This window comes from Cibotium barometz, chromosome 25 (genome assembly GCF_041138505.1).
Source record: "Cibotium barometz isolate CiBa-2024 chromosome 25, ASM4113850v1, whole genome shotgun sequence".
NCBI lineage: Eukaryota > Viridiplantae > Streptophyta > Polypodiopsida > Cyatheales > Cibotiaceae > Cibotium > Cibotium barometz.
In genome coordinates, this window is record NC_141070.1 from 4,618,791 (window position 1) to 4,643,954 (window position 25,164).

Consider the following 25,164-nt stretch of genomic DNA (forward strand, 5'->3'; position numbering starts at 1 on the left):
AGAGATGGATTGAGCATTGACTATGACCGAGTTCAGAAGGTTCTGGACTGGCCTATACCATGGACAGTGAAACAACTTCGTTCTTTTCTCGATTTTGTTGTTTTTCTTCGAAAATCTGTGCGGGAGTACTCTCAGCTCACACTACCGATAACCGATTTGTTGAAAGGTCGTGGACGTAAGTCAAATCAGCCTATCACTTGAAATAACGATTTGGATATGGCCTTCAGACTTTTGAAAGATAAAGTCAAGGAAGCACCTATCTTAGCATTACCCGATCCTAGTCGGCCTTATGTTCTTGAAACTAATGCCAGTGACTATGCCATCGAGGCTGCTCTATTTTAAGATGGTAGACCTGTTGCTTTTGAAAGTAAAAAGCTAGACGACACTCAATCTCGTTGGCCAACCCTTGAGAAGGAGCTTTATGCTGTGATTCACGCTCTCAAGGTTTGGAGACATTATTTATATGGCTCCAAGTTTGTGGTATTGACTGATCATCAGTCAATCAAGTATGTATGTGATGCGGATGATTTGAGAGAAAGTAAAGCTCATTGGACTGAGTTAATGCAAGATTTTGATTTTGAGATTCGTTATTGTAAAGGATCCATGAATAGTGTTGCAAATGCGCTTAGTCGAATTAGAGAGGTGAATACTTTGTCGTTCACCGAGATTTCTTCTGACTTATTTTCGTCATTGAGAGGGCTTTGCAAAACTGATAATTATTTTGGTCCATTTTGGCAGAAGACCCAAGACGAGAGCTCATTGATTGACCAAGACTCGATGACTGACCAACCTACCATTCAGGTAGCAAGAGGCCAGTGGATGATTCGGAATGGTTTACTATTCCGTAATGACAAAATTTGTGTATCACAGATCCCGAACATTAGGTCCAAGATTCTTAAGGAGTGTCACGACGGCCCTTCTGCTGGACACCCTGGACATTATCGTTAGTGAAACACACTTTTTATTGGCCAAAGATGAAAGGATATGTAGAAGATTATGTTCTCAAGTGTCAAGTTTGTCAAGCAAATAAAGCTTAACGCTTTAGAAGACTGGGTTGTTGCATCCTTTGTAAATCTCAAGTAATAAATAGGAAAGTATTTCCATGGATTTTATTACCAGAACACATCAAGGCCACGATTCTATTTGGGTTGTGGTAGATCGCTTAACAAAGATGGCTAGATTTTTACAAACCCGGAAGACTATTACAGCTACGCAATTAGCACGGCAGTTTATCGAGCAATTGTTTAGACTGTACGGGTTACCACAGGACATAATCAGTGATAGGGACTCTAAGTTTACGAGTGATTTTTGGAAACTTGTTTTTGAGAAGTTGGAAACAACTTTGAATTTGAGTTCCTCAGTTCATCCGCAATCTGATGGCCAAACTGAAAGAGTGAATCAGATTTTGGAAGATATGCTTCGGGCGTATGTATCCAAACGACAGAGTTCATGGAAGGATTATCTTCCTATGTTAGAATTTGCATATAACAGTACTAAGCATACGAGTACATCTTTTAGTCCTTTCATGCTTATATATGGTTTTCAACCTAGATCACATGTTACAGTGGGATTCTCGTGACTTCAGCATGATACAGCACGTAATTTTTTGCAAGATATGCAAGAAATGTTACAAGTTGCGAAGGAATCTATTAGAAGTGCTCAAGACCGAGACAGATTTTATAATAGACATCGTTAACCCAGAGAGTTCTCTTAAGAAACGATGGTGTATTTGTGAGTTCCGAAAGATTCTGAGACTTTACGAACATGTCGATCTCCGAAATTATCCCCTAGATACTGTGGACCATTTCGTATTACACGACAGATTGGTTCAGTTGCATATGAACTGGATTTGCCTTCTCATGTGAAAGTTCATCTTGTATTTCATGTCAGTAGACTTAAGGAAGTACTGAGTGGAACAGACCAGTTAGTTACTTCTCAAGAAATCATAGATGTCGAAGACATGACATTTGTTCCACACGAACCTAAAAAGATTCTTGGATTTCGTGAAAGAAGATTGCGTGATACGCTTATCACGGAATACAAGATCAAGTGGAAGGATCGTGTTGAGGAGGACGCTACATGGGAGACATTGACTACTCTTTAGAGAGATTACCCTGGCTTCTCAGTGAGCTCAGGAGTGCACAGTGTGTATCTACCATGTGCTACACGCACACAAGACTAGCTTCGAGGTTTGGGGAAGCTTGGAGCTAGGTAGGCTGATTGGCGAGCTGAGTTAGGGATAGACTAACGGGCGGGCACCCAAGTATGGACGGACGGGCGCCCAAGTGTGGACGCCCGATGACTGGCCAAGAGCCTATAAAAGGGTGGCCAAGGTTAGTCATTAGTCATATAGAGTCTCACGTGACTTGTGAGAGCTCTATGGTCTGGAGCCTGGATCTAGTGCAGACGTGCACCTGCTTCATGCAGCCGAGGCCGACAACAGTCTCGAGGCCCGCGAGGTTAGCTTCGTGGCGGTATGGGACGTTACGAGGTAGAGATTGGTCGGTACGTCCATCTAGTTAGCTCAGCTCGTGGCTCGGTGGGGACAGCCAAGTCTTGTGGGCTTGCCCACGGCTATCGTGGTTGGGAGGTGAGTCAAGCCTCCACCCCCTTCTTGTTTGTTTGGTTTGTTTGCAAGTTTCGAGTCTCGAACCAAGAGCGTTCTATGAGGAGATCTATGGGGTTTTGACAAGAAGGAAGGGATTTTGATTCACTTTACACAAGATGCCCGTGCACTTAGGAGCTCCATGATTGGATTGTGGAAAACAGCCATTATTAAATGCACCCTACGTGGAAAGACAAGCAATCAGGTTTGAGATTACAGCCCGGACAAGTTCTCAGGCTGGCTGCATATGTGGCACAGCTTGCTCTGCAGCATTGATCCTGGTCAGAAGGGGAGAAAAAAGATTGTTGGAAGAGAAAGAAAAGGCTATAACACAGCCCCCCTGGTCCAACAAACAATCCGGATTGGAGCTGGGGCACCCAAGCAGCGTTCTCAAGCTGTCGGCTCTAATCCAGGCAGCTTGATCTGCAGTTCTTACCTTCCTCTTCATGAAAAACTGTGCTGCTTGAAAAAAAGGTTTCCTAGAAGGCTGTCAATACCCCATAAACTTTCCAGTATTCTGTGCATAAAAGTTAAAATGCAACCTTCCTTGCCAAGTGTAATAATCCAACATTTAGTTCCCGATGCTACGCAACAAATCAGACATATTTACACAACGTACACGCATGTGCATGTATAGTTTCACAATGCATTTATATCCTCTGCCAGAGGGGCCATCCACACACACCACAAACTGGCAAGAACCTTTAAAACCAAAGAACTAGCATTCTATCAGCTTCTTGAAAAATTGTGAACAATCAGCATGCATGAAACTGCTTACAGTGGGAGTCCACCAATTCTCTTTGCAATATATCCAGAAATCAACTAGCATTGCAGCATGAACAAGGCACCATTTTGAGAGGAGCTGGAAAAGAAAGGAACTTGGAACATGCGTCCACATTTGGAAAAAGGCCATAAAGCAGACTTGTTGCCTAGCTTTTCAAGTCAACTATCACCACACTGATGTTATCTTTGCTACCTCTGCTGTAAGCCAACTTCACCAAAAGGGCAGCCACTGAGGATGATGCTGGGTCCTCGCCAAGTGGAAAAGTTCTATTTTCACGCTTTCTCCTTGCAGCCACTAAACCTTTCCGAGCAATTTCACAGGCAGTGTCATTGCTTATCACATCCCATAGACCATCGCTTGCTAAGATCAAGCAATCATCCTCTTCCTCTCGCTGTACGCATGTCACCTCTGGTTCAGAGATAACACAACGCTTCAAGTATCTATCCCCTGCATTGGAATCAAAAAGCTCAAAATTATGTATATAACAACCACCAAAACCGAAAAAGAACCAGCAGCTACAAATATAACAACAAACCTATTGCCCTGGACAAAGCCAGAAAGCCTCCTACTCTGTAACCATCCCAGCATATAACTCTTCCACCAGCAGCTTCAATGCGTCTGGTCTCATCATCTCTTTCAGGCTGTGCATAGCACCAAAGGTAACAGAGAGACACATGAGCAATGGCCGATCAATTCCATGACCACATGAAGGAAAGAGAGAAAGATGAGACAATGCTGTAGCCTAGTATAGCTAAAAGGCACAAATCACTGCTCACCTTGTGATCCCTAGACAGGGCAACAGCCTTCCCACCTCGGGAAAGGACAGCTCTTGAATCTCCACAATTAGCAACAACTATCTGACATGAGCCGACCACTGCCACCACCGCTGTTGTACCAACATTCTCTGGGGCAATTGCATCTTCACAGCAAGTACAAGTGCTCTCGATGGCATCATTATCGCATATCCCATCAGGGCAAACCCCACCAACCTCCTTGTCTAACTTTGAGAAACAATCAGTCATTGTCTTCTCCCACTTGGATGTCCATCCATGACCCAGATCATCATCGCCATCTTCCACAATATCCAGGTTTTGGAGTTCTTCTGCAAGCAAAAGATGAAGCCTTTCCATGCAATACGTAGATGCCTGCGGTATGATACATGTAGCACATCATTAAGCCAAGATATACAAAGTTTTCGAACAAGAAAGAGGACTAATAGCATGCAAAATACTAGCATTTGTGAGCTCCTTGCCTGGGAACCACCATGGCCATCATATATGCCAAAAAAGTGCAAGTCAGAAGCCGTTTTCTTTCCGGAATCATGTTCACAGCAACACATTCCCATTGCCCCACAAGGTAGCACAGTGAACGATGGCACAATGACAGCTGTATCTTCCATCTCTCTACGTCGGCCGCAAGCCAGTACCTTACTGCTGGGAGGGCACTGTCTTGCTGCCATGCAACAACACAGCTGGGCATACACTTCAACGGAAGTTGAAGGTCCCTCCTCGAAAACAATATTTGAAGCAGAAGATGAATCCAACACATTAGGTGCAACAGGTACAGTAGCACTCTGTGGACTGTCAACAGATCTTTTGGAGCACAGTGGAGGAACTTCCGCCACCACCTCCATCGAAATCTCACCAGTTGAAGGGGCCCCACCAGTAGGCTCCCTAACATCTACCTTGGTAGAAGAAATCCCAGAGTGCTGCTCAGTTTTCAGACATTTTTTGTCTTGTTCGTGCTGCGATAATTCAACCATGATAGGGGGTACACATTGGCGGGGGCTGCTGCCTACTCTATTTGTCCATGTTGCAGAAAAGATGTCTTTCGAAGAGCTGAGATGCTCATTGCTCACTGTGCAAAAGCAACCCTCGAGTCCAGTGGCAGTCGAACTCTGAGTAGTCTTGCTGAACTTTTGAATGGACTTACATGTAGTGTTGTGCCAGCCTTCGAGAGGATATGATTGTGATCTAATCAGCCCATTATTCTTCATAAGGCCGTTGCCCGAAGTTGGATACACCTCCTTTCCCTTAAGTTCAGCAAGAAAGAGGTGAGATGTAAGAGCCCCATCCAGGCCCGAATGCGCTCTGAGCAGAGAAGGTTCTTGCTGCTTGATCTCAGATAGGTCATAGAAGCTTGCACTCACAAGGCAAGATCGCTTGTGCATATCCTGATGAGCATGCCTGGACCATGAAAGCTGTTTGAAATACTTTTCAACCGCTGCTGGATCAAAAGGAAGGGTTCCTACATCTTCAGAAAGACACGAGTCCATTGCTGTATGGAAAGATAAGGCTGTTGATCACACAAAAGAATCTCTTTCAATTGTATCTCCTTCTGCTTGTAATTCCTTTAAAAGGCTTCTTTAACCTGCCCCCACCCCCGGCCAACAGAGAACCCACATCCCACACAACAGAGCCATAAAAGAAACTGAACGTGTGGTGCCTTCTTCGAGATTGTCGTCTTCTCCAGGCACAAAACTTACCACATATCCATCAGAAAAAACCAAGTAATCCCCTTCCTACTATCAGGAAACATCATGAAATCTTGCACCAAGATTGCAAATGCAAGCCACACAGAAATACGTGTCAGGACACAGAAGAAATCCCTATAGCTGACCAGGAACACAATATAGCTGCAGCTGCTGCTTTGCTTCTTCATGCTCTCAGGCAAAAGCAGCTTCCATGTAAACACACTTAAACCTAGGGTTTAGGTCTCATCCTTACCTTGAACATTCTGCTGCATATTGGCCTTCAATCTCTTCCTGTCTCTGGCCTTCATAATCTCATATCTTTAGGGTTTCATGGTGCATCTAGGGTTTCATGCTGTAATCCCGTTGGTTCGGGCTAACTGGCGTCTCCTCTCCGTGCCTTCAACATCTTCACTGCGTTAGGCTTCCATGACATCGACATCTCTGTGTCACTTCTGTCATATGGGGTTCCATACCTTCAACATCCTGCTGAATGTCAGAACGTTTAGGCAATCTCTGACCTCCTGTATGTTACTTTGAAGAAAAGAGTCCTCAATGACTCTAGCAGTATTTTGATATGCCTTCACAACCTTAGCTGCTGGTTTTGAGTTACCCCTTCAATGCCTTCATCTTTTGACTGCCAAATTGCTTTAGAGCAGGGATTGCTCTTCTTTAGGGCAGGGATCCCTCTCCTGCTACACATGCAAAACAAAGAACACTAAAGGTTTTTTATTATGGGCGGTGCAGGTAATGCGACATCACCAGATCCCCTTTCCTTCCCTGGCCTTGCCCTCATCAACACACAGACACCACGCTTGGCTATGAAGCTTACATAGCACACTGTCCCCGACCTTTCGCCCACCCCAACGCCTCTCTCTCTCTCTCTCTCTCTCTCTCTCTCTGTGTGTGCTCTAATCTTCAAAGTTCGCAGTTACCTCCCACTCTATGGCTGCCTAGCATAATACATCGTCTCCATCTCTGTTATCTCTAGCCTAATGAAAGGTTTCATGCAGGACTGCTTCGCTTTCACGACTTTTTGAACAACGAGGGCCTTTTCTTGCAACGTGTCAACAGTCACCCCCTTCCTTACGAACCCCCAGAAGTAATGACATGTTTTTAGAAGAGCTTCCTTTTGCTAAGAAAGCGGTCACCCGCTCACCGCTTCCCTGTGCGAAAAAAAGGGCGTCTAGGAGCACAAGCCCCAAAAGAAATAATCTAAAAGAATGCAAGTCTTTCAACCTATTAAATTAACCAATGGTACATGGAATCAATGATTGCCCTCCTCCTTCACTTTCGACCAATATATGTCACAATTCATGTATGCCTTGGAGATTCCTTCTCAAGAGATGCGTTGGAAAGAGCTCAATAGACTTTGTAAAGAATCCAACATACAAGACATTAATCCAAGTGCACCCTTTGCCATCTCACAAGTAAGGTCGATCTGCATCTCTCTTTTGTGATATTTGAATTCGTCCTAGCTACGCAAACAAGAATCTGTCTGCATGGTCTTAACAAATGGGTTTGGATCATTTTTTGGCTCCTACTAGCTTTCAATTTAATCACGTAATTACAAGCAAATGTGACCAAAATTATGTAAGTAATGCTATACTAGAGAAATGAAGATTAAATGAATATGAATATCCTCTATATATGTATCATGCTTGGTTATAACAAATAATTATTCACATTTTGCAATTGTATATATATTGAATTCACGTAGAAGACCTCAATGTTGTAATTGTTGGTGACATTGAGTGACTAATTAAATATGGGAGGTGTAGCAAAAATAACATCCTCCCATTGATATCTCTTAAAATTTTGTAGATATGTTCCCTTAGTGTAGAATCTTGAAAAGTTTCTTTTGTTGTAGATTCAAAGTTTTAGCTCATGTGCAAAAGCTGAAAACAACAAAGTTACTATCTGAATTCTAATGGGATCAAAGATCTGAGTCATGGCTATATCTTTATGGCTTTATCTTTACTCATGGCAACCTTAGCCAATATAGCATTACTGCATGTTGTATTACAGTAATCAATAGTTCTTTTGCATGTCAAGCATTGACTAGGAAGAGCAAGAAGATACAAATAAACGTGTGAAAAGTCTTCTAACCCTAGTCCTTCATGTATGTTTATGTATTATGTGATTAACAATTATTGGCATTTTGCAATTGTATATCTATCGAATTCATGTAGAAGACCTCAATGTTGTAATTGTTGGTAACATTGAGTGAGTAATTAAATACGGGAGGCGCAGCAAAAATAACATCCTCCCATTAATATCCCTTAAAATTGTGTAGATATGTTCCCTTAGTGTAGAATCTTGAAAAGTTTCTTTTGTTGTAGATTCAAAGTTTTAGCTCATCTGCAAAAGCTAAAAACAACAAAGTTACTATCTGAATTCTAATGGGATCAAAGATCTGAATCATGGCTATATCTTTATGGCTTTATCTTTACTTGTGGCAACCTTAGCCAATATAGCATTACTGCATGTTATATTACAGTATCAATAGCTCTACTATGATCACAAATCGTGTCAAGCATTGACTAGTAAGAGTACGAAGATACAAATAAACGTGTGAAAAGGCTTATAACCCTAGTCCTTCATGTATGTTTATGTATTCTATGATTAGGAATAATTAGAAAGTTTTGAAATGATTATGTTTGTTAGAAAGCTATTTGTCAAGATTATGCATGGATGTGAATTTGTAGAAGCAAGACTAGAAATTATCGATGAGATATTGAATGAACATCCATATCTCTATTTTTCAAAAAAAATCTTAATCTCACACTTTCTTGAAAACACGCTGGCTCTTTTATTATGATGACTTATAAGGTGGAAGCATAACTTTCAACCTTGCTAATGATTTTCAAATGTTCATTATGTGGGTTTGGAACTCTCATTCAATAATCCAAGGTGTGAACTTCATACCAATCATTGTTTGTAATTGCTAGATAAATAAAATTTTAACTAATATTTTTAAAATCATACGCATTATAGGGTAAATGATTTTCATGGATAACATATTACCAAGAATAAGCCTTGTATCCTTAGTAATTATCATAGTCTTACAATCCATGCAAGTCCTCCTTCTCAACCATTTTTTGTAACTCTCCTTTTCTCTAATCCTAACTTGAATTGAGGTTTCCAAAAACTATGTGATATTTTAAAGGCAAAATGGAGCAATCCATGTGATGTCACAATACTTTCACATGTTTAAACCTTTGGTGATTGGGTAGGACTCTGTACCACGTGGGTAGTGGGTAGGAGGGTGGGATGAAGAGCAAGAAACCAAGGGAGGGAGGGACCCAAGAGATTTTTGTTCCACATACTAACAACATTATGATTTTAAAACTGCTCTTGTTCTCCCCATGTTAGTTTAATTTGCTATAGGGCCATCAACATGACCAGTGGTATATTTAGCATAGTTGGTAATAGAAATCACACGATGTAATAAGTTTCAAGGATGTTTTTTAAGTAGCAATGTACAACAATCAACCACCCTCAATTATGGCTTATATGTGAAGCAACACCATCATGACTCATCTATTTTCTCCTCAAGCATAGTATAGTAATTTATTAATAAGCGGAAGAAATAGGTTTTCAAACCCTTTCTTTATGAACCTTGCTCACATATGTTGGAGGTTTGTGTTTGTAAAAGAATTTTAATAAATCTTAAATAATTTGGCAAGCTTATTCAAATGGTGATGATGTGATAGCATAAACACATAGAACCATCTAGTCGAGTTTACATTTTGATGGCTAGTTTTTTTGGTAGACCAAAGTTTAAATGCCAAGAGTTTAACACTAGTTTGGTAGGCATGACATAAAAAGACATAAATATATCTTTTTAGGGGTTTGCTAAAAAAATCAAATCTCATGGATGGGAGCATTATTTTAGCATTTCTCTTCTAAGGCGTGTGTATTCATGATGTGACAAAACTTATATGGTGATTTACTTTAGTTATACTAATAAATCAATGTCTCCACTAAAGTAAACGGTCAAGAATACATATTGAAACATTTCAATTTGGTTAGAAGACAAGGTAAGGTGATGGTCTCAACTTTCAAAACTGTAGTGATAACAAAATAGCATATATGAACCCTTGCTTATATTTGGATCATCTAGTGAGAGACTTATGAAAATAGTATTTATTATTATATAAAATGACTAGATATTCCACTTAAAGCCTTATGAGATATTTAAACATGCATGAAGTAGTCTCTTATTCTATAGTAATAAATATGGTCCAAATTTGTAAACTTGTATCTAAAACAAATTGCCTAAAAGGATAGGTGTATATGTGATTAGATCTCACAAAATGCACCAGCAAAGCATAACATTGTATAGAACATGTGTGCAAGAATTGGTCCTAGCCTATAATTTTTTTATTAGCTATTAAATCCTCAAAGTTAAAATTTTTAAGACAGTTAAATACCTTAGAATTTTTATTAAGACTAAATTTTGGAGTTCTAATTAATTTTTGAGCCTGAGATGGATTATATTACATCATATATATGTTTGTGATGCAATGCATATCCAAAAACATTGGAAAGCAATGAGAAATTAGCTAATTAAAGCCTTTGATCCAAATATAGTCCAAACAGCTCTACATTATGAATATTGTAATTTGGCCTATGAATTCTTATGAAATTGAAAAGTCTAGATATAACCGATGTGATCCCAAAAAATCCCAATTTTCCTTCACTATGTACTTGATGATATGAAAAAAGGAAACCTTTGATTTTCATTATCCATGTGTTCTAAATAATTTCATAAAGTCAACTAGTAAAGAGGACATAAATATGTGCACAGACAATTTTTTATCCTATTACCAAACTAGTATTAATTAAAACAAGGGCTTAGAAAAATATACAAATTATGCCTAATGACATCTTTTAGTTCACACATTACTAATAGGAAAAAGATGAACATAAGTGGAAGCCAAGTTTAAAAGGATATCTTTGTGCACTACTAGAGCCTTGGCTTTAATAGATGCATATACCGCAAACAAGTCTTGATTTTAATGTCCAAAATGAAAGTATGTTACCTATCTACCACCCTTTTATGACAAAAGTCATCCATAATACCATTCTAAGTTCCTTTTGGCCATCACATTGTCTCTCTCTACAATCATCAAATCCCAAACCTCATTCACATAGTAATTATATCGAAAGGGAAAGTGATCAAAGATCAAAGGCATATTCTAATCTCTATATTCAATCCAAATGAATCAAAAGCTTTAGGTTCACATGCATATATCTTATCAATTCCTCATTTCTATGCAATTTGAGATGGAGACACATTATCTACTTGTGCAATAACAATACCAATGCAAGTGATATTGTTTTGTTGTTGACTTGTGATGGGTTCTTCATCATCACTTTTCTCCACATTTCCCACAACAAGTGTCATCCACGTAGGCACACTTTATTTTTTAAAAAATCATGTCCACTTCTCTTAGTCAACCAACAAATGGATTGCTCTAAATACACATTCATAAAAGAAAGTAATCAAGAAGGCTAATCTATAATGTAACAACTTCTCCCTTTTTATCACATTGACAAAAAAGTGTGTGGTTATGAATCTACTCCCCACACCATATTCATTTATTTTCTCCACATAGTGTGTGTGAGTAGATGGTGCAGTGGACATCATTATCAACAATGTAGCTGTTTAATGTCAGAAGATTCTCAAGTTTCTAGGATGGCCTACTTTTTATTTGTGCATTAACAAATAACCAACCACATGCTCCTTTGCAAGCATATGTTGTGGCAGCCTCCTCAGCTACACGATTCTACCCAAGAAGAACAAGGGATGTTGAGACCTCTCCTCTTCTCCACCCAACCATAGGCAAAAGCATACATGACCCTCTAATATTGGACCCAACCCTTTTATTAGCTTGTTGCTCTTCACATGTGCCTGGCCACTCTAACTAGTGACCGGCCACTCTTGGGTCCGCAAACTAGTCTTTTTGGCTCCCCTAAACCTCGCCCGTGCCTTGCCCGGATAGTCAAGATCTCTAGGCTCCCAATAATTTCGTTGTCCTGACATTACTCCCCTCTTAAGAGGAGTTTTTGTCCTCGAAAACGAAATTCGGAAATCTCTTTCTGAGTGTGCTTACCTTTTTCCAAGTAGAACCTTCTTCTGATCTATCCTTGTCCTCTAAGACTTGGTTGACTTTCTTGGTTTGACATCACTTTGAGGATGATCAGTCGTACTCATACTTAGCATGGTGTCCAATATCTTGAACACAGCACGCTAGAAATGACTATTAAAGTTTGTATCTCTATCACTAACTATAATCGATAGATATTCTCAATGAATAGCCTTGCTGATTGAGGCGTAGTTACTGTCGTTTTTAGTGGCAGAATAAATAGACACATTTTAGTCAACCTATCGCCATGACCATCCAAATCGAATCGTGGCCTCTATTCGTTTTAGGTAATCCAACTATAAAGTTCATTGAGATACTCTCCCACTTGCCATTTGGGATCTCTAGTGGACTTAATAAACCACCTACCTTTAGGCATTCTACTTTATTGACCTGGAACTTTTGGCATTTTAAGACATAGTCTTGGACGTCCTTACTTAAGCCAGACCAATAAAATTTTCTAAACTAGTGCATATGTCTTCCGTATTCTAGGATGACCAGCACTCAGACTATCATGAGATTTATATAAAATTTGGGGCCTAATGTCTAAGTCCGAAGATATACATACTCTACCTTTGTAAAGTAAGTAACTATTATCGATGGAAAAATTATTCCAATGATTTCTTTCATCACTTGTAAAAGTGACATGTCTCCTTGAGACATCTCTCGAGACTTACCGCTAGTGGAAGTGATTTATAGTCAAGGGATCCCTCTTCTCTACGACACTCCACATGTGGTCATAATGCAGATCATCAACGTACGTTCCCTTAAGTGATTCTAAAATTTGAGTAAAAATCAACTCGTTAACCATGGGCATGCGACTCAATGAATCGGCTACCACATTATAATGTCCTTTTCTATATCTCAATTGAAAGTCAAACTCTTGGAGCAACTCTGTCCATCAAGCTTTGCGTCCTTTCAACTCTTTTTGACTAGATAGCCATTTGATACTCTCATGATCAAAGACTATCTCAAATCTGGCACCATATAAATAATACCTCCACTTGTTTAAGGCATGAATAATAGCATATAACTCCCTTTCATAAGCTAAATAATTTTGTTGAGCTCTGTCCAACTTTTTACTTTCAAATGCAATAGGTTTCCCCCCTTGTAAGAGGATTTCTCCTATTGTATCATTACTGGGATTTGTCTCTACCACAAAGGGTTGATTCGGATTGACAACTTGGAGAATGAGAGCTGTAGCTATAGCTACCTTAAGTTTTTCAAAACTTCTTTGTTGGGAATCCCCCCAAACGAAGGTCTTTCCCTTTCCTTTAAGCTCATCCATCATGGGAACAACTATCTTAGCATAATCTCGAATATACTTTCTATAGAATCCAAACAAACCAAGAAAAATTTGAAATTCTTCTAAGTTTGTGAGATGTGGCTATTTTAATATGGCTTCAACTTTTGCTGGATCTATACGAATGCCTTATTCCGAGATCATGTGGCCTAAATATTGAATTTATTTGACAAAGAATTCACATTTACTCTCTTTTGCATAAAGTGAATGCTTCCTAAATAACTCAAATACTTGCCGTGTTCGAGATGTTCTTTCTTAGTTGGCGACTATAGATCAGGATATAGTCTAGGAAAACCATGACAAATTTTCCTAAATAAGGTTTCAAGACACTATCCATGAGTGTCATGAATGTAGCCAGAGAATTAGTTAAACTAAAGGGCATGACTAAAAACTTATAAGACCAAACTTAGTTCGAAAAGCAGTCTTTTAGACATCTGCTTCCCGAATTCTCACTTGAGAATATCCAGATTGTAAATCGATTTTCGTAAAGTACTTTGTCCCTTGGAGTTGTTTAAACAACTCATTTGTTCATGGCAAAGGTTACTTATTCTTAATTGTGATTTGATTCAAACCACGGTAGTCTACACATAACCACATAGACTTATCTTTTTTCTTCACCAATAGAATTGGTGAAGCCTAAGGCGAAGCGCTTGGTCTAATGAATCCACTTTTGAGGTATTCCTTTGACTGTTGTTCTACTTCTTGTGCTTCCTTAAAACTAAGTCGCTAAGGAGGCTTACTTACTGGGCTTTGAGCCAGGTATCACTTCGATTGGATGCTCAACATCGTGGCGAACATGAGGTAATGCTTTCGGTAATTCATTTGGAATCACATCCTTAAATTGTTGTAACAATTGCTTTAAGGATTCATTAACTTTTCTATTGTTAACATGCTTCGATTGAAAGAAGTCATGTAAACACTATGCTCACTCACACCACCTATGTTTTCACATGCGGAAAAAGAAATGACATTATCAAGAAACATGTAGCACAAAAAGATGTTTTCTACTTCATTAGCTTGTACAAGGCGATTGAGTTCCATAGAGCATATAAGAGGTGAGGCGGGTACGTCATGTTCACCTTGCAAGCGCACTTTCTTACCATCTACTTCTAGACAAAGATGGACATCCGCTCGAGTGATATGCATAACTTGAAAATCCAAATGTATCTCATGACTTTGAATGGCTAACGAAACATCACGAACTATTGTATCCCAGACATCTTTATTATAGCCGTTAATTAAAGAAACCACATACTTATGATCACTTAGACTTTGCAGAAACTTTAATTTCTTGACTAAAGTATAGTTCAAGAAATTGTGTGTGGCACTATCATCAATCATAACTCATATCTTATGACCTTTAATGTGACCATACATTCGAACCAACTCATGTGGTCCAAATGTTGGCACCCACATCGATGACATGACACAACATGCATGAGTAGAATTAGCATGATAAACTTGAACATCTTTAAACTCACAAGAAGTCTCTAGAGGGAGCACTTGAATTGTGAGCACTTGCTTTTCTTTACTTTGATCACGCTAATTTTTCTCATTTTCTTTTAGCTTGGGACATTGTAGTTTACTATGACCCTTTTCCATGCAATGAAAATATAAAATTTCTTTTTAACTCTTTCAAAATCTTCATGCTTTAAAAAAATTTGTGGTCCCTTTCTTTTATTTTGACCTCAACTTGGAACCCTCGGACACACTAGATGTCCGTTGTGCATTCTGTGCACACTTTTTCTTTCCGATATAGTGTTGTCGAAAATTCGAATAAATCCATGAGTTTTCTGAAATTCATCCATCCCTTTCAACTTGAGAATGATTTCTCGATAATTGGAGATATACTGAGTTAATGTGAGATTTCTCATCTCGCAATTGTCCCATGCTTCCCAATTACGATCCATCTCATTATCTGAAAGAAATTCTTTCATGAATGCATTTTCAAATTCAGCCCATGTAGTAGACCGATTTTCGGATTCCAAGCTCATCCACCACTTGTATGCTTTACCTCCTAGAGTTAAGCTCGCTTCAAGCGTGCGTATCTCCTCTAGAGTGTGACGCAATCGATGCAAATCCTGGCACTTTAGTGAAAAAGTGTTGACCCGCATCCTTATTGCGTTCCTTCTCCTCCCCATTAAAAGTCAGAGGTTTCAGATCTTTTAGAATAGCACCAGCATCTCTAGAGTGAGATGTACCGACATTCATATTGCCCCCTTGGGTGGGAGCCACTGGTATCCCTCCCATTGAAGCACTTACGGTGGTAGAAACTTGCACACGTTATCCTTTAACTCCTGAAGAAAGAGGAGTATCTTATTGTACTTGGCTTCAATGTCCAAGTACGCGACTCTAGAGCCTTAAACTGTTTTGTGCTGACCAAATTATCATCAAGAAGATCATTGTCGGTCATCGTGACATCAGGATCGACCACTGCTTTTCCGTGTCTGACAAACAACTAGGATCTCCACTTACAGACTCATTACGGTTATTAGATTCCATTTGAACCCTCTAAATGCCATGTAAGAGAATAAACACAAGCACCAACCTCAAGTCCAAGCTCTAGGAAAGCAACCGATTTGTTAGCTTGAAGTGAAATCACCGGTGTGGTATGAAAAGCTAAGAGTTGTCGCGAGCGACAAAACACCTCTCGATCGTTGTAAAAAGGCCCGAAATGCCACTTGAGTAATTTCTTCCGGGAACAACCTCTTAGGTTCAAAGGTATAAAACCTTTGAAAGAGCTATTAAAGTTTGATTTCTTTAGTTTTTTTTAAAAAAAAATAAAAATTCTCTGAAGGTCGACCTCTGCCTTTCGTGCCTTCACTGGCTACCTCACATGCGTCTACTTGTCCACCTCAAGGTAGATGTTCCCACCGTCTTTGCCCTGCAACACAGCTCTGACGGTAGCGTGTGCTGAGCTAGGCAATAGCTGCACATTCATACACTTGGCTGCTGCGCTGTAGATGATGGCGTAGCACTAAATCTGGTCAGCAAGACGGGTAGAAACGTAAGGCATAAGAGGAAAAAAGCAGTCGCCTCTCCTTACGCATAAGCTACCACGTGACTGTTTGATGTTCATCTCCACAGCGATTGTCTACACGTTTATGTGTCGACTGTTAAACGCAGAAGTGTTGGTCGGCTTATCCACAGCGTGCAACGCTCACGAGAGAAAATCGTTGAGGCGCTACTCACCGTTGTGCTCTCATATGAGTGTTGCGGCAGCCTCCTCAGCTGCACAATTCTACCCAAGAGCAAGGGGTGTTGAGAGTTCTCCTCTTCTCCACCCAACCATAGCCAAAAAAGCATACATGACTTGACTGGACACAAGCTTGTTGCTCGTCACATGTTCCCGTCACTCTCACTAGTGTCCCGACATAAAGCCACATGCCGTGCATATAGAATCAACACACATCCAATCATCCACATGCACATGATGCACATACACACACTCAAATGCTTACACACACACATACACATAGAGGCACATGACGCACATACACTCACATGCTTGCACACACACATAACTCTCACACGTAATCATGGACACACATACACATGCACGCATAGACACACGTAAGCATACACACACATAGTCGTACACTTGCATATGCATATGCACATACATACGACTATACATGCACACAGTCACACACTCATGCGTGTACATAGAATCATCGACACACACCCAATCACCCACATGCATGTGCGTGCACACATACCCATAAACTTTGACAGGTTTTTAGGCTTTGATGCCCAAGACATGTGCCTGCCCAAACCTTAGAAGTGAGAATAAGCCCATCAGGCATGATTAGAACCATAGAAATAAGAGGCTTTTTCATGGCCACCTTTAAATAAAGCTAACTTTTGTCAGATTTAGTTAAGAAAAGGAGAAGCTATGAGCTGAGTTGATCATCATAATTTCCTAAAAAAGGGGGAGCTTTAGCAGCCCATAAGAGTAGTCGTGAGAGAGAGGTCAGAAGAGACAAGATTCTGAAGAAGCTCTGTGAATGTTTGTTAGTGCAGCGTTTTTTGTGGAAGAAGATGCGGGAGTAGTGTGAGGAGGCTTGGGTTTGTCTAGAGTAGAGGGTGCAAAAGGAATTAGAGGATCTTTTAGGAGGTTGAGGTGCCCTAGGATCTCTAGGAGTGCATCTCTGCTAGAACTTGGATCCATCCAATGCTTCCTTTCTATGCTTAAAGATGGAGACGTGTAGAAGGTGGCTGTAGATTTCAACCATTAAAGCTAGAAGCTGTTCAAATGAAGTTGAATCGGTGAAGGTTGATGCTGGGATGCATCTGTGAAGATTTCCCCCTTTCTGTGTTTTGTTTTCCTTTTGCTTGAATCCATGTCTCAGGGTTGTTGAGACTTCTTTTTGCATGTGTAGAGATAGCAAAGGGTTTGGATATGAATATGTTGTATATGGGATGATGATGTTTTTGTTGTGGGTGGTTCCATTCTGGATGAATTTGGTTCATGTGGGATTAGTTATGGATGAACGTGTTGTTTTTGATTGAAGATTATTGAGAGAGTTCATTTGGGATAAGGTTTAAGGTTTGAATCAAGCTTCTTTGAAGTGGGATTTGTGTGAGTTGTTGTTTGGATTGAGATTGATAAGGAGAGTCATCTATGTGTGAAGATGTGAAGGTTTTTGATATGGGTCACATATAAAGGACTCTAATAGTTTACAGAGTCCTACTATCAATTTTGAATCTGTTGTGTTGAATCTTTGTGGGATCTTAGGAATTTGAGAGTGTGGAAGTGTCATAGGACAATAGATGGGAGAGATCTGATTCACGTGAAATCAGCTAGATTAGTTGGATCAAATTTGAGTCAGCAGGAAGTGCTGATAGGATTAGTGAGTTTCTAAGGCGAAGCATTTGAAGGTTGTAGGGGAGTGCTGATAGGTTCAATGAGTTTCTAAGGCAAAGCATTTGAAGGTTGCGATGCTGGAGGACATTTTAGGAACTTGGAGGACATATAGGTGTCTAATTCAGGTTACAGTCACACAGCAACAACAACTGAAAAGCTTTTTTGGTTAGCTGGTTGTCAAAGGAGGTCAGCTGAAGAGTTAGGAGTGAAGATCAGAGTTGTGGGAGGTCAGGTCTAACCTGGGAGGACAATTGGAGGAGTCAGTTAGGGAGTGTTCGTGTCAGTTTGAGTCAATAAGACTATAGAAAATATCAACATAGTTGTAAAGTGACTTGGAGTTGGTGTTCCCCACATTTGATTCCAGTATATATTCTTCTTGTGTGGCTTGATATAGAGGCCGTCGCCCAGGCCCATCACATGTGTGGGGAGTTTGGATTTAGACAGAGTGTGTCTATGATATGTGTTTTGCTGGTGTTGTGGTGCTAGCATATAGTGTCCTCCCTATGGTGGTGTGTTGGGACGAGCTATAGAGGCAGACTTTCTCAAAGCATCATTGTTTTGGTGCCCCACTGCTTGGGTAGTTGGGACTGTGCTTTCTAAGTTAATTTGTTCATGCCAAGCTTGTTTGAGAATTTATCTTGCTAACCCTTATCATAGCTAAGTTATATTATCTTTAAGGTAGAGAATTAGTTTACAATGTTGATATTAAAAGCAAACTTGTCAAAATTTTGAGAGTAATTACCTTGAACGAGGTAGTTGCTATGATGATTGAATACAATTTAGACCATTTCTCTTGGCATCCTCCTCTCCTTTCTAGTTTTTGATGAATGGCTTTATCTATAAGCTCAACAAGCAATTGATATCTCAATAAACAATTGTTAACTATTAATAACATTTTAGGAAAATCCTTTCTATCCCAACTAATATCTTTCCAATCCCTCCAAGAGGGAAATTATTAAAAAGCATAGATAAAGCATCCACCAAAATTTTGAGAGTGTCAGGAATGATGGAAGAATGGTCACCAAAGTACACGAGCTATCAAGTCTAGCTAAAGGTCACCTTATACGCAAGGCTAAAATAAGTATAATCTCTCTCATCTCTCCAGTCCTCAAGTTTCCATCCATCAAGAATTTGTACTTCCATAATTAGAGCTCTCCCATTGGGATTATTTGCCACAATAGGGTGAAGTCTCCTAATGAATGACACTCATCACTAAATCCTTTCTCCAAACCCCATAAAACACCAGCCATTTTCTAAAGTCCATCTTCATTTTAACATTGTACCCCTAATCTACCCATGTAGGTAATGCTCCTAAAAGAACAAATATCATAGCCCTTATTGTTCACTTACTCCCAGAAGGAAGCATGCTTAACCTTATCTCTAATCCCTTTCACATTCCAACTTTCTCCTTATAGCTGTGCTTTCATTGAGAGAAAGTGTTGGGAACCATCATCTCCTCATCATCCTCACCTCTCCCTCAAGAGAGCTCATTCTTATCTCATACAAATAACAGCTTATGCATAGCTCTCTTTTATGCATAGCTCATACATAAAAGAGCTCTCTTTATACTCTATGCATGCAATATACTCTATGCATGCCCAACCAAAGGCATGGAGACATAATACACTATGCATAGAGTATTATGTATAGAGCTTACATAACCTCTCATGATGAGAGGTTATGTAAGAAAGCTCTCTTTATGCATAGCTCTTGAGAGCTCATGCATAACTCATGAGAGGTTATGCAAGAGAGCTCATGCACATCTTATACAAAAAAGAGCTCATGCATAGCTCTTAAGAGAGTTCATGCATAGGTTGAATACAAATAATATATTATGCATAGCTCTATTTATGCAGAAGTGAGCTTATAAGAGCTCACCTTTATGCATAGCTCATGCATAAAAGAGCTCTCTTTATATTCTATGTATGCAACACAATCTATGCATGCCCAACTAAATGCATAGAACACATGATACTCTAGAAGAGATCTCTTTACACTCTATGTATGCAAAATACTCTATGCATGCCTAACCAAATGCATAGAACACATGATACTCTAGGCATACAATGCATGATAATCTAGGCATAGAACACATAATACTCTAGGCATAGAACACATGATAATATATGCATAGAGTATTTCTTCCCATGCGCTTTTTATGCTTTTATGTATATTTAAGTGCTTTATGAAGTAGATAAACATGAAGTAGATTAAAGGAGTTAATTGGACTCTTCTTTATTGACTATTGCTTGTTGAAGTAGCCACTTATTAGCAAGGTATTAAAGAAGTATGTCAACTTGCGAGGCTAATTTAGATATCTTCACCAAGGATTAAAGATCAATGTGTTGTGGAGACTTGTGTTTGGAGAGGTTTGCAGAGTAGGAGAGTTCCAGGTGATGGATTATACCATGGACCAGGCTTTTGCCCACCATGGCCCCCCTATCCAAAGATGTATCTGGAAAGTTATCGATGATAAGGCCTTGGTGTAAATGTCCTCTAGTGCATGAGTACGGATATGTACTCATGGAGCAGCTGCTACATTAACTTAGCCAAAAGAATAGTAAGCTATAAGCTTAACAAAAATGTAATGGCTATTGAAGATCTTTGGGAGTGGCTTGTGATATTCTACCATTTTTAGGTAGGCCATATGTGTGACTCCCTTGTGTGTGTGTGTCTTTTTTTTTCTTTTTGGTTGTTTTCTTCTTGTTCTTTTTTTCTTTTTTTTCTTCTCTTAAAAAAAAATCTTCTTAAATTTTTTTAAATCCTTTTTTTTTCGCTACCACTTTGCAAACAACAGGTTCTTGTGTCTACCTCCTTTTTTTAAAGAATAGGTTCATACGTCTATCGCGTAGCTTCTGCATTTATGCTTCTCATCCTCCAGAGGGGTTTCCATTCTTGTTGAACTTTAGATTAAGCTGTTGGGGTTGAAGGTGTTGGTGAAGCATTCCTTCCTTTGTTCAATCTTGGCAACAATATGATGGAATTACCATCATAGTATTCTTGTTGTCGAAGCACGTGCACAGGCACCCATCTTTGATGAACATTATAAATTGGTGGTTATACTTTTGGTGCTGAGGTTTCTTTCTTTGTGTAGGCTTAGGGGATTTTTTGATGCGCTTGGGAAACCAAGATTTGTTATTTCCTTGGTAGTACCCTTGTGCTTGTAGTAATCTTTTTGGTACCCCCACTTGTTAAGTTATCAGAGTTCTTTTAGGAACTCGCTTAGTCTTTTGTGAACAGTGTTGTGGAGTACTTTTATTCTGCCTTGGCCTTTGAGTTTTGCGTTGAGGAAGAGGCTTTGATTGTTGAGGCACCCAGATTGGATTGGCACCTTTGTAGTAGCCTTAAGCTACAAGTAGCTACTTTTCCACACACATGTTGATACCATTAAGATACCTTGATCTTGGCTATCTTGGTAGAGTTTTCTTTGTGGATGAAGTGGAAGGTTTTCCTCCTTCACATTGGTTGGTGTTGAGGTTGCGGTTTTAAGACTCATGGGCGTTGTTGTTGATAAAGCTTGAGTCTCGTGTAGAGTGGCTATTGATGATGATGAGGCTTTTGAGCATGCAGCCGTTTTGTTTGGTGAGGTTGGTCGATGAAGAGGCATTGGCTCTGGAGCTTTTCCCTTGAGAACTTGTTTAGAAGCAAACGGTTGCACTTAGGGAAGTTTCTCAGGAATATTTGCTGATTGCGAGGTTTTGGCATTAAACTCCGTTGGTGAGGATGGAGTGGAAGGGGTAGATGCATTGTTTGAGTTGGTCAGTGACGCTGATGGGAGGTCTTCATGCAGAGGGGATTCCAAGGTCGGAAGAGGCTTGTAACTTTTTATGTTCAGCATCATAGAAATCCATTAGGGTTGGATCCTCTTCCTGGCATAGTATGGTATTGTCAAATTTGTGTCATTGACCATCATAACCCTATTCCTAGCAAAGCACAGTGGTGCTTGGGTAGCAATAGTCCATTTATGCCCCTAGATCAAATCTACTTCCAACACATACTCAACCACAAAAAACTTGCAAGTAAGGGAGTTAGTTTCAATATACATTGTATGTTTAAAGTACCCCAAACATGGCATGTTCAAGTCTTGTGTGAATGGAATTCTATCAAGATGAGCTGTGAGCCTAACAAATCCCATAACTTGAGGGTCATGAGATTGTGCTCTCGTGTTGGATAAAGCTGTGCTTGAATTGTGGTGAATTTAGTGGAAAGTTCTAATCTAACCATAATTCTTGGGATATTCTCAATAAGATATGTTGGAAGTTCTAGCTCCTTCAAGGTCTCTTCCTCCCATAGCAATTGCATAATGCCTGCAGGATTGTTCAAGGTGATTGTTTGTATGGATTCATCAATTGAATACAACGAGTCACATATATAAGCCTCACCAAGGATGACATCATACTCAAGGGGATATGGGATAATAAGGAATCTAAATTCTACATTTCCATTGACTGTTTGAGTAGCATAGCTAAAGTAACCTGGAACTTCAATGTTTTGTCCATTGGCACCTCTTGCAAGACCATTGTTGTTAGGGATGATTTTAGGTTGTCCCAACGACACCTAAGTCTCTATTGTCATGATTTTATGACTAGCTCTAGGGCTAATCAATGCGCATTTGTGCTTAACATCATTGCTCGTAGGGAAAATCCAACCATACCATGATAGAATCTTCAAGAGGAACCATGGATGTTTCAGTTTTTGTTTCAGCTTCAGATCCCATTTTGGTTTCATATTCCCATTCACTTTCATCCTCTTCTTAGCTTTCAACTTTTTCAAGAGTGCCCAATGTGTACAATGGCACACTTGGTCCTTTGATAACAAACTGAGGTCTATTTGGAAACTTGTGAATCCTCATTGTCCCGTTCTATGTAGCTCTTGATGTCTTGGTATAACATATGTTTAGCCTTTAAAGGTGCAAGTGCTGATGCTATGCTGGCTTTGCCCCCACGAGAGAAGAGCACTCCTCCAAATGAGGATTTGAGGGAGTGCTTTAATTTTTTAAGGGATTCATTGAATTCCTCACGTGCTTTTTAACCGCATAATTTATACAGTCTGCCTCTAATGACTCTTCTGTAGAGAGGAAGGCACACTCTTCTGTAGAGAGTACGTCTTCCTCTTGAAAGGGGAAGTGATACTCCTCTGGTTTTTGGATTTTGGTTGCTTTTTTAGGATTGGTATTATAAGGTTCAATCATAATTGATGATCCTGTATGACACTCAACAATGCTAAGCATGCTCTCTTGAGCTTGCTTTTTGCATTTTGCATATGTCATGCGATCATGATTTTCAATTTGGGGTGGTTGGGCGGCGGGTTCTAGTTCCTTGATTGGTACTGAGTGATAAATCAGAACTTGTTTCATCCTCACTAAGTGACGTACTAGAACTTGTATCATTTCTTACTTTCCTTGGATTGTTGGGCTTTCATTAGGTTTGCCCACATGACGAGAACAAACTTTCTTTTTTGTTTTTTTGTTCTCTATCTTACCCATGGGTTTTATGGTTTGATTGGTAGCCTTTGAGGTGGATGCTTCTGCATCATGTGTAGCTTTTGGCTCTATTGGAGTTATGTACTCCACAAGCTCTTTTTCCATGTTCTTTATTTCAACTTTGGGTTGATAGTTTGTTGTTCCTTATTTTTCTTGGGATTAGAAGGTTTTGTTTCCATTTTTGGCTTCTGTTTTAAAACATGCTCTTCTACCCATTTTGAAGTATTTTCTTTTGCATTCTTTTTTATTGTATCTTGTGCCTTGACTTGTAAGTGTGTAAGCACATTCAAGGGTTCTGTGGATAATTTCATGTTTTGTACACTCAAGATGTTAAGAGTTGTATTCTGTGAAACAAGTTGCAGGGAAGCAACTCGCCTTGGCAATCTTGGAATATGTGATTAATTCCACATCATTCACATATGGGTTGCAAAGTGTCAGTGACTATGGGCATAAAAGTATTCCATACTGTGTAGTCTGCTACTTTGTGTGGTCCACAACAATAGAAACACTGAAGTGTTCGTTGAACTGTTTCTTGAGCAGTTTCGACTCTTTGAAGTGTGTTTGGTTGGGGCATGGGAGATGGAGGTTTTGAGCTAATTGTAGATGAATTGGGACATTGTGGTGTGTTATGTCCAAAGGTTTTGCAATATATGCAATACAGGAAGATAGGCGCATAATGGGGATTGGGATGGACGTAGTGATTGCACTAAACACAAGACATTTCGCCCATCACTTGGAGAGGCATTAGGATGATTGGAGAGGCATTAAGGATGATGGGCTCATCTTCTCTTGGAGATTCTGGTACAAAGCATTTAAGCAAGGCTACGTAGAATTCAGGGAATGACAATTTCGAAATCAAATTTTCTTTAGCCATTGCTTCACTTGGTTTAGATGAAGAACATCTCGTATCTTGTGATCATCCTCCATCATGTTGTCATCTAAACATATTGCTTCTTTACAACATTGATCAAATGTTTCTGGATTGGATACAATGATCAAGTTATATAAGCTGTTATTCTTTAAGCCCATATCATGAAACATCTCTTTAATTGAGCATCATTTAGTTTCTCCCATGGCTCACATCGTAAGTCCAAGATTTTTATCCGAAGGATAAAATCTCTAACATTAGGACATTTTGGAGGTCATTCATAGGGCCTTGTAATAAGAAAATGGTATTTTCTTATTTTCTCTAGAAAAAATCTTGAAATATTAAAATAAAGAGAATGTAAAAGTCATAAAAGTGTAGTCTCTGAGCGCCAGAGGTAAATTTTCTCCCAGGTGGCCGTCTTAAAGTTCGTTGGAACCTTCTTTGAAATGATACATTCAAAACTACAAGAATAAAGTTAGTTCAGGCAGATATTATTGCACGGAAGACAGTTTGGAGGGAATTAGAACCTTCATCTCCAATTTCAAAAGACAAATACAAGCCTTCTCTCACCATAGCCAGTCATATTCTTTGACTCTACATTATATAGTATCCTTACTCATTCCTAGAACACTC

The 25,164-nt window shown here is 39.5% G+C and overlaps 1 protein-coding gene across 1 annotated transcript; it reads right to left on the bottom strand.

Moving 5' to 3' along the window:
* Positions 1–3,308: 3,308 nt before the first annotated feature.
* Positions 3,309–7,067, bottom strand: LOC147624164 (putative protein phosphatase 2C 6). Its single transcript, XM_086819093.1, has 4 exons — positions 4,642–7,067; positions 4,166–4,534; positions 3,925–4,030; positions 3,309–3,836 (listed from the first exon to the last, which is right to left on the bottom strand). The coding sequence occupies exons 1-4, from the start codon at positions 5,662–5,664 to the stop codon at positions 3,535–3,537; spliced, it is 1,800 nt and encodes a 599-aa protein (XP_086675219.1). The 5' UTR covers positions 5,665–7,067; the 3' UTR covers positions 3,309–3,534.
* Positions 7,068–25,164: the final 18,097 nt, after the last annotated feature.

Bases quoted from the DNA above. Each gene is read 5' to 3' on its own strand.
- LOC147624164 (XM_086819093.1), bottom strand. From the start codon at position 5,664: ATGGACTCGTGTCTTTCTGAAGATGTAGGAACCCTTCCTTTTGATCCA. The intron at 4,031-4,165 runs GTGAGCAGTGAT...TGCTATGCACAG, and splicing joins CCCTGTCTAGGGATCACAAG to CCTGAAAGAGATGATGAGAC. The intron at 3,837-3,924 runs GTTTGTTGTTAT...ATTCCAATGCAG, and splicing joins GGCTTTGTCCAGGGCAATAG to GGGATAGATACTTGAAGCGT.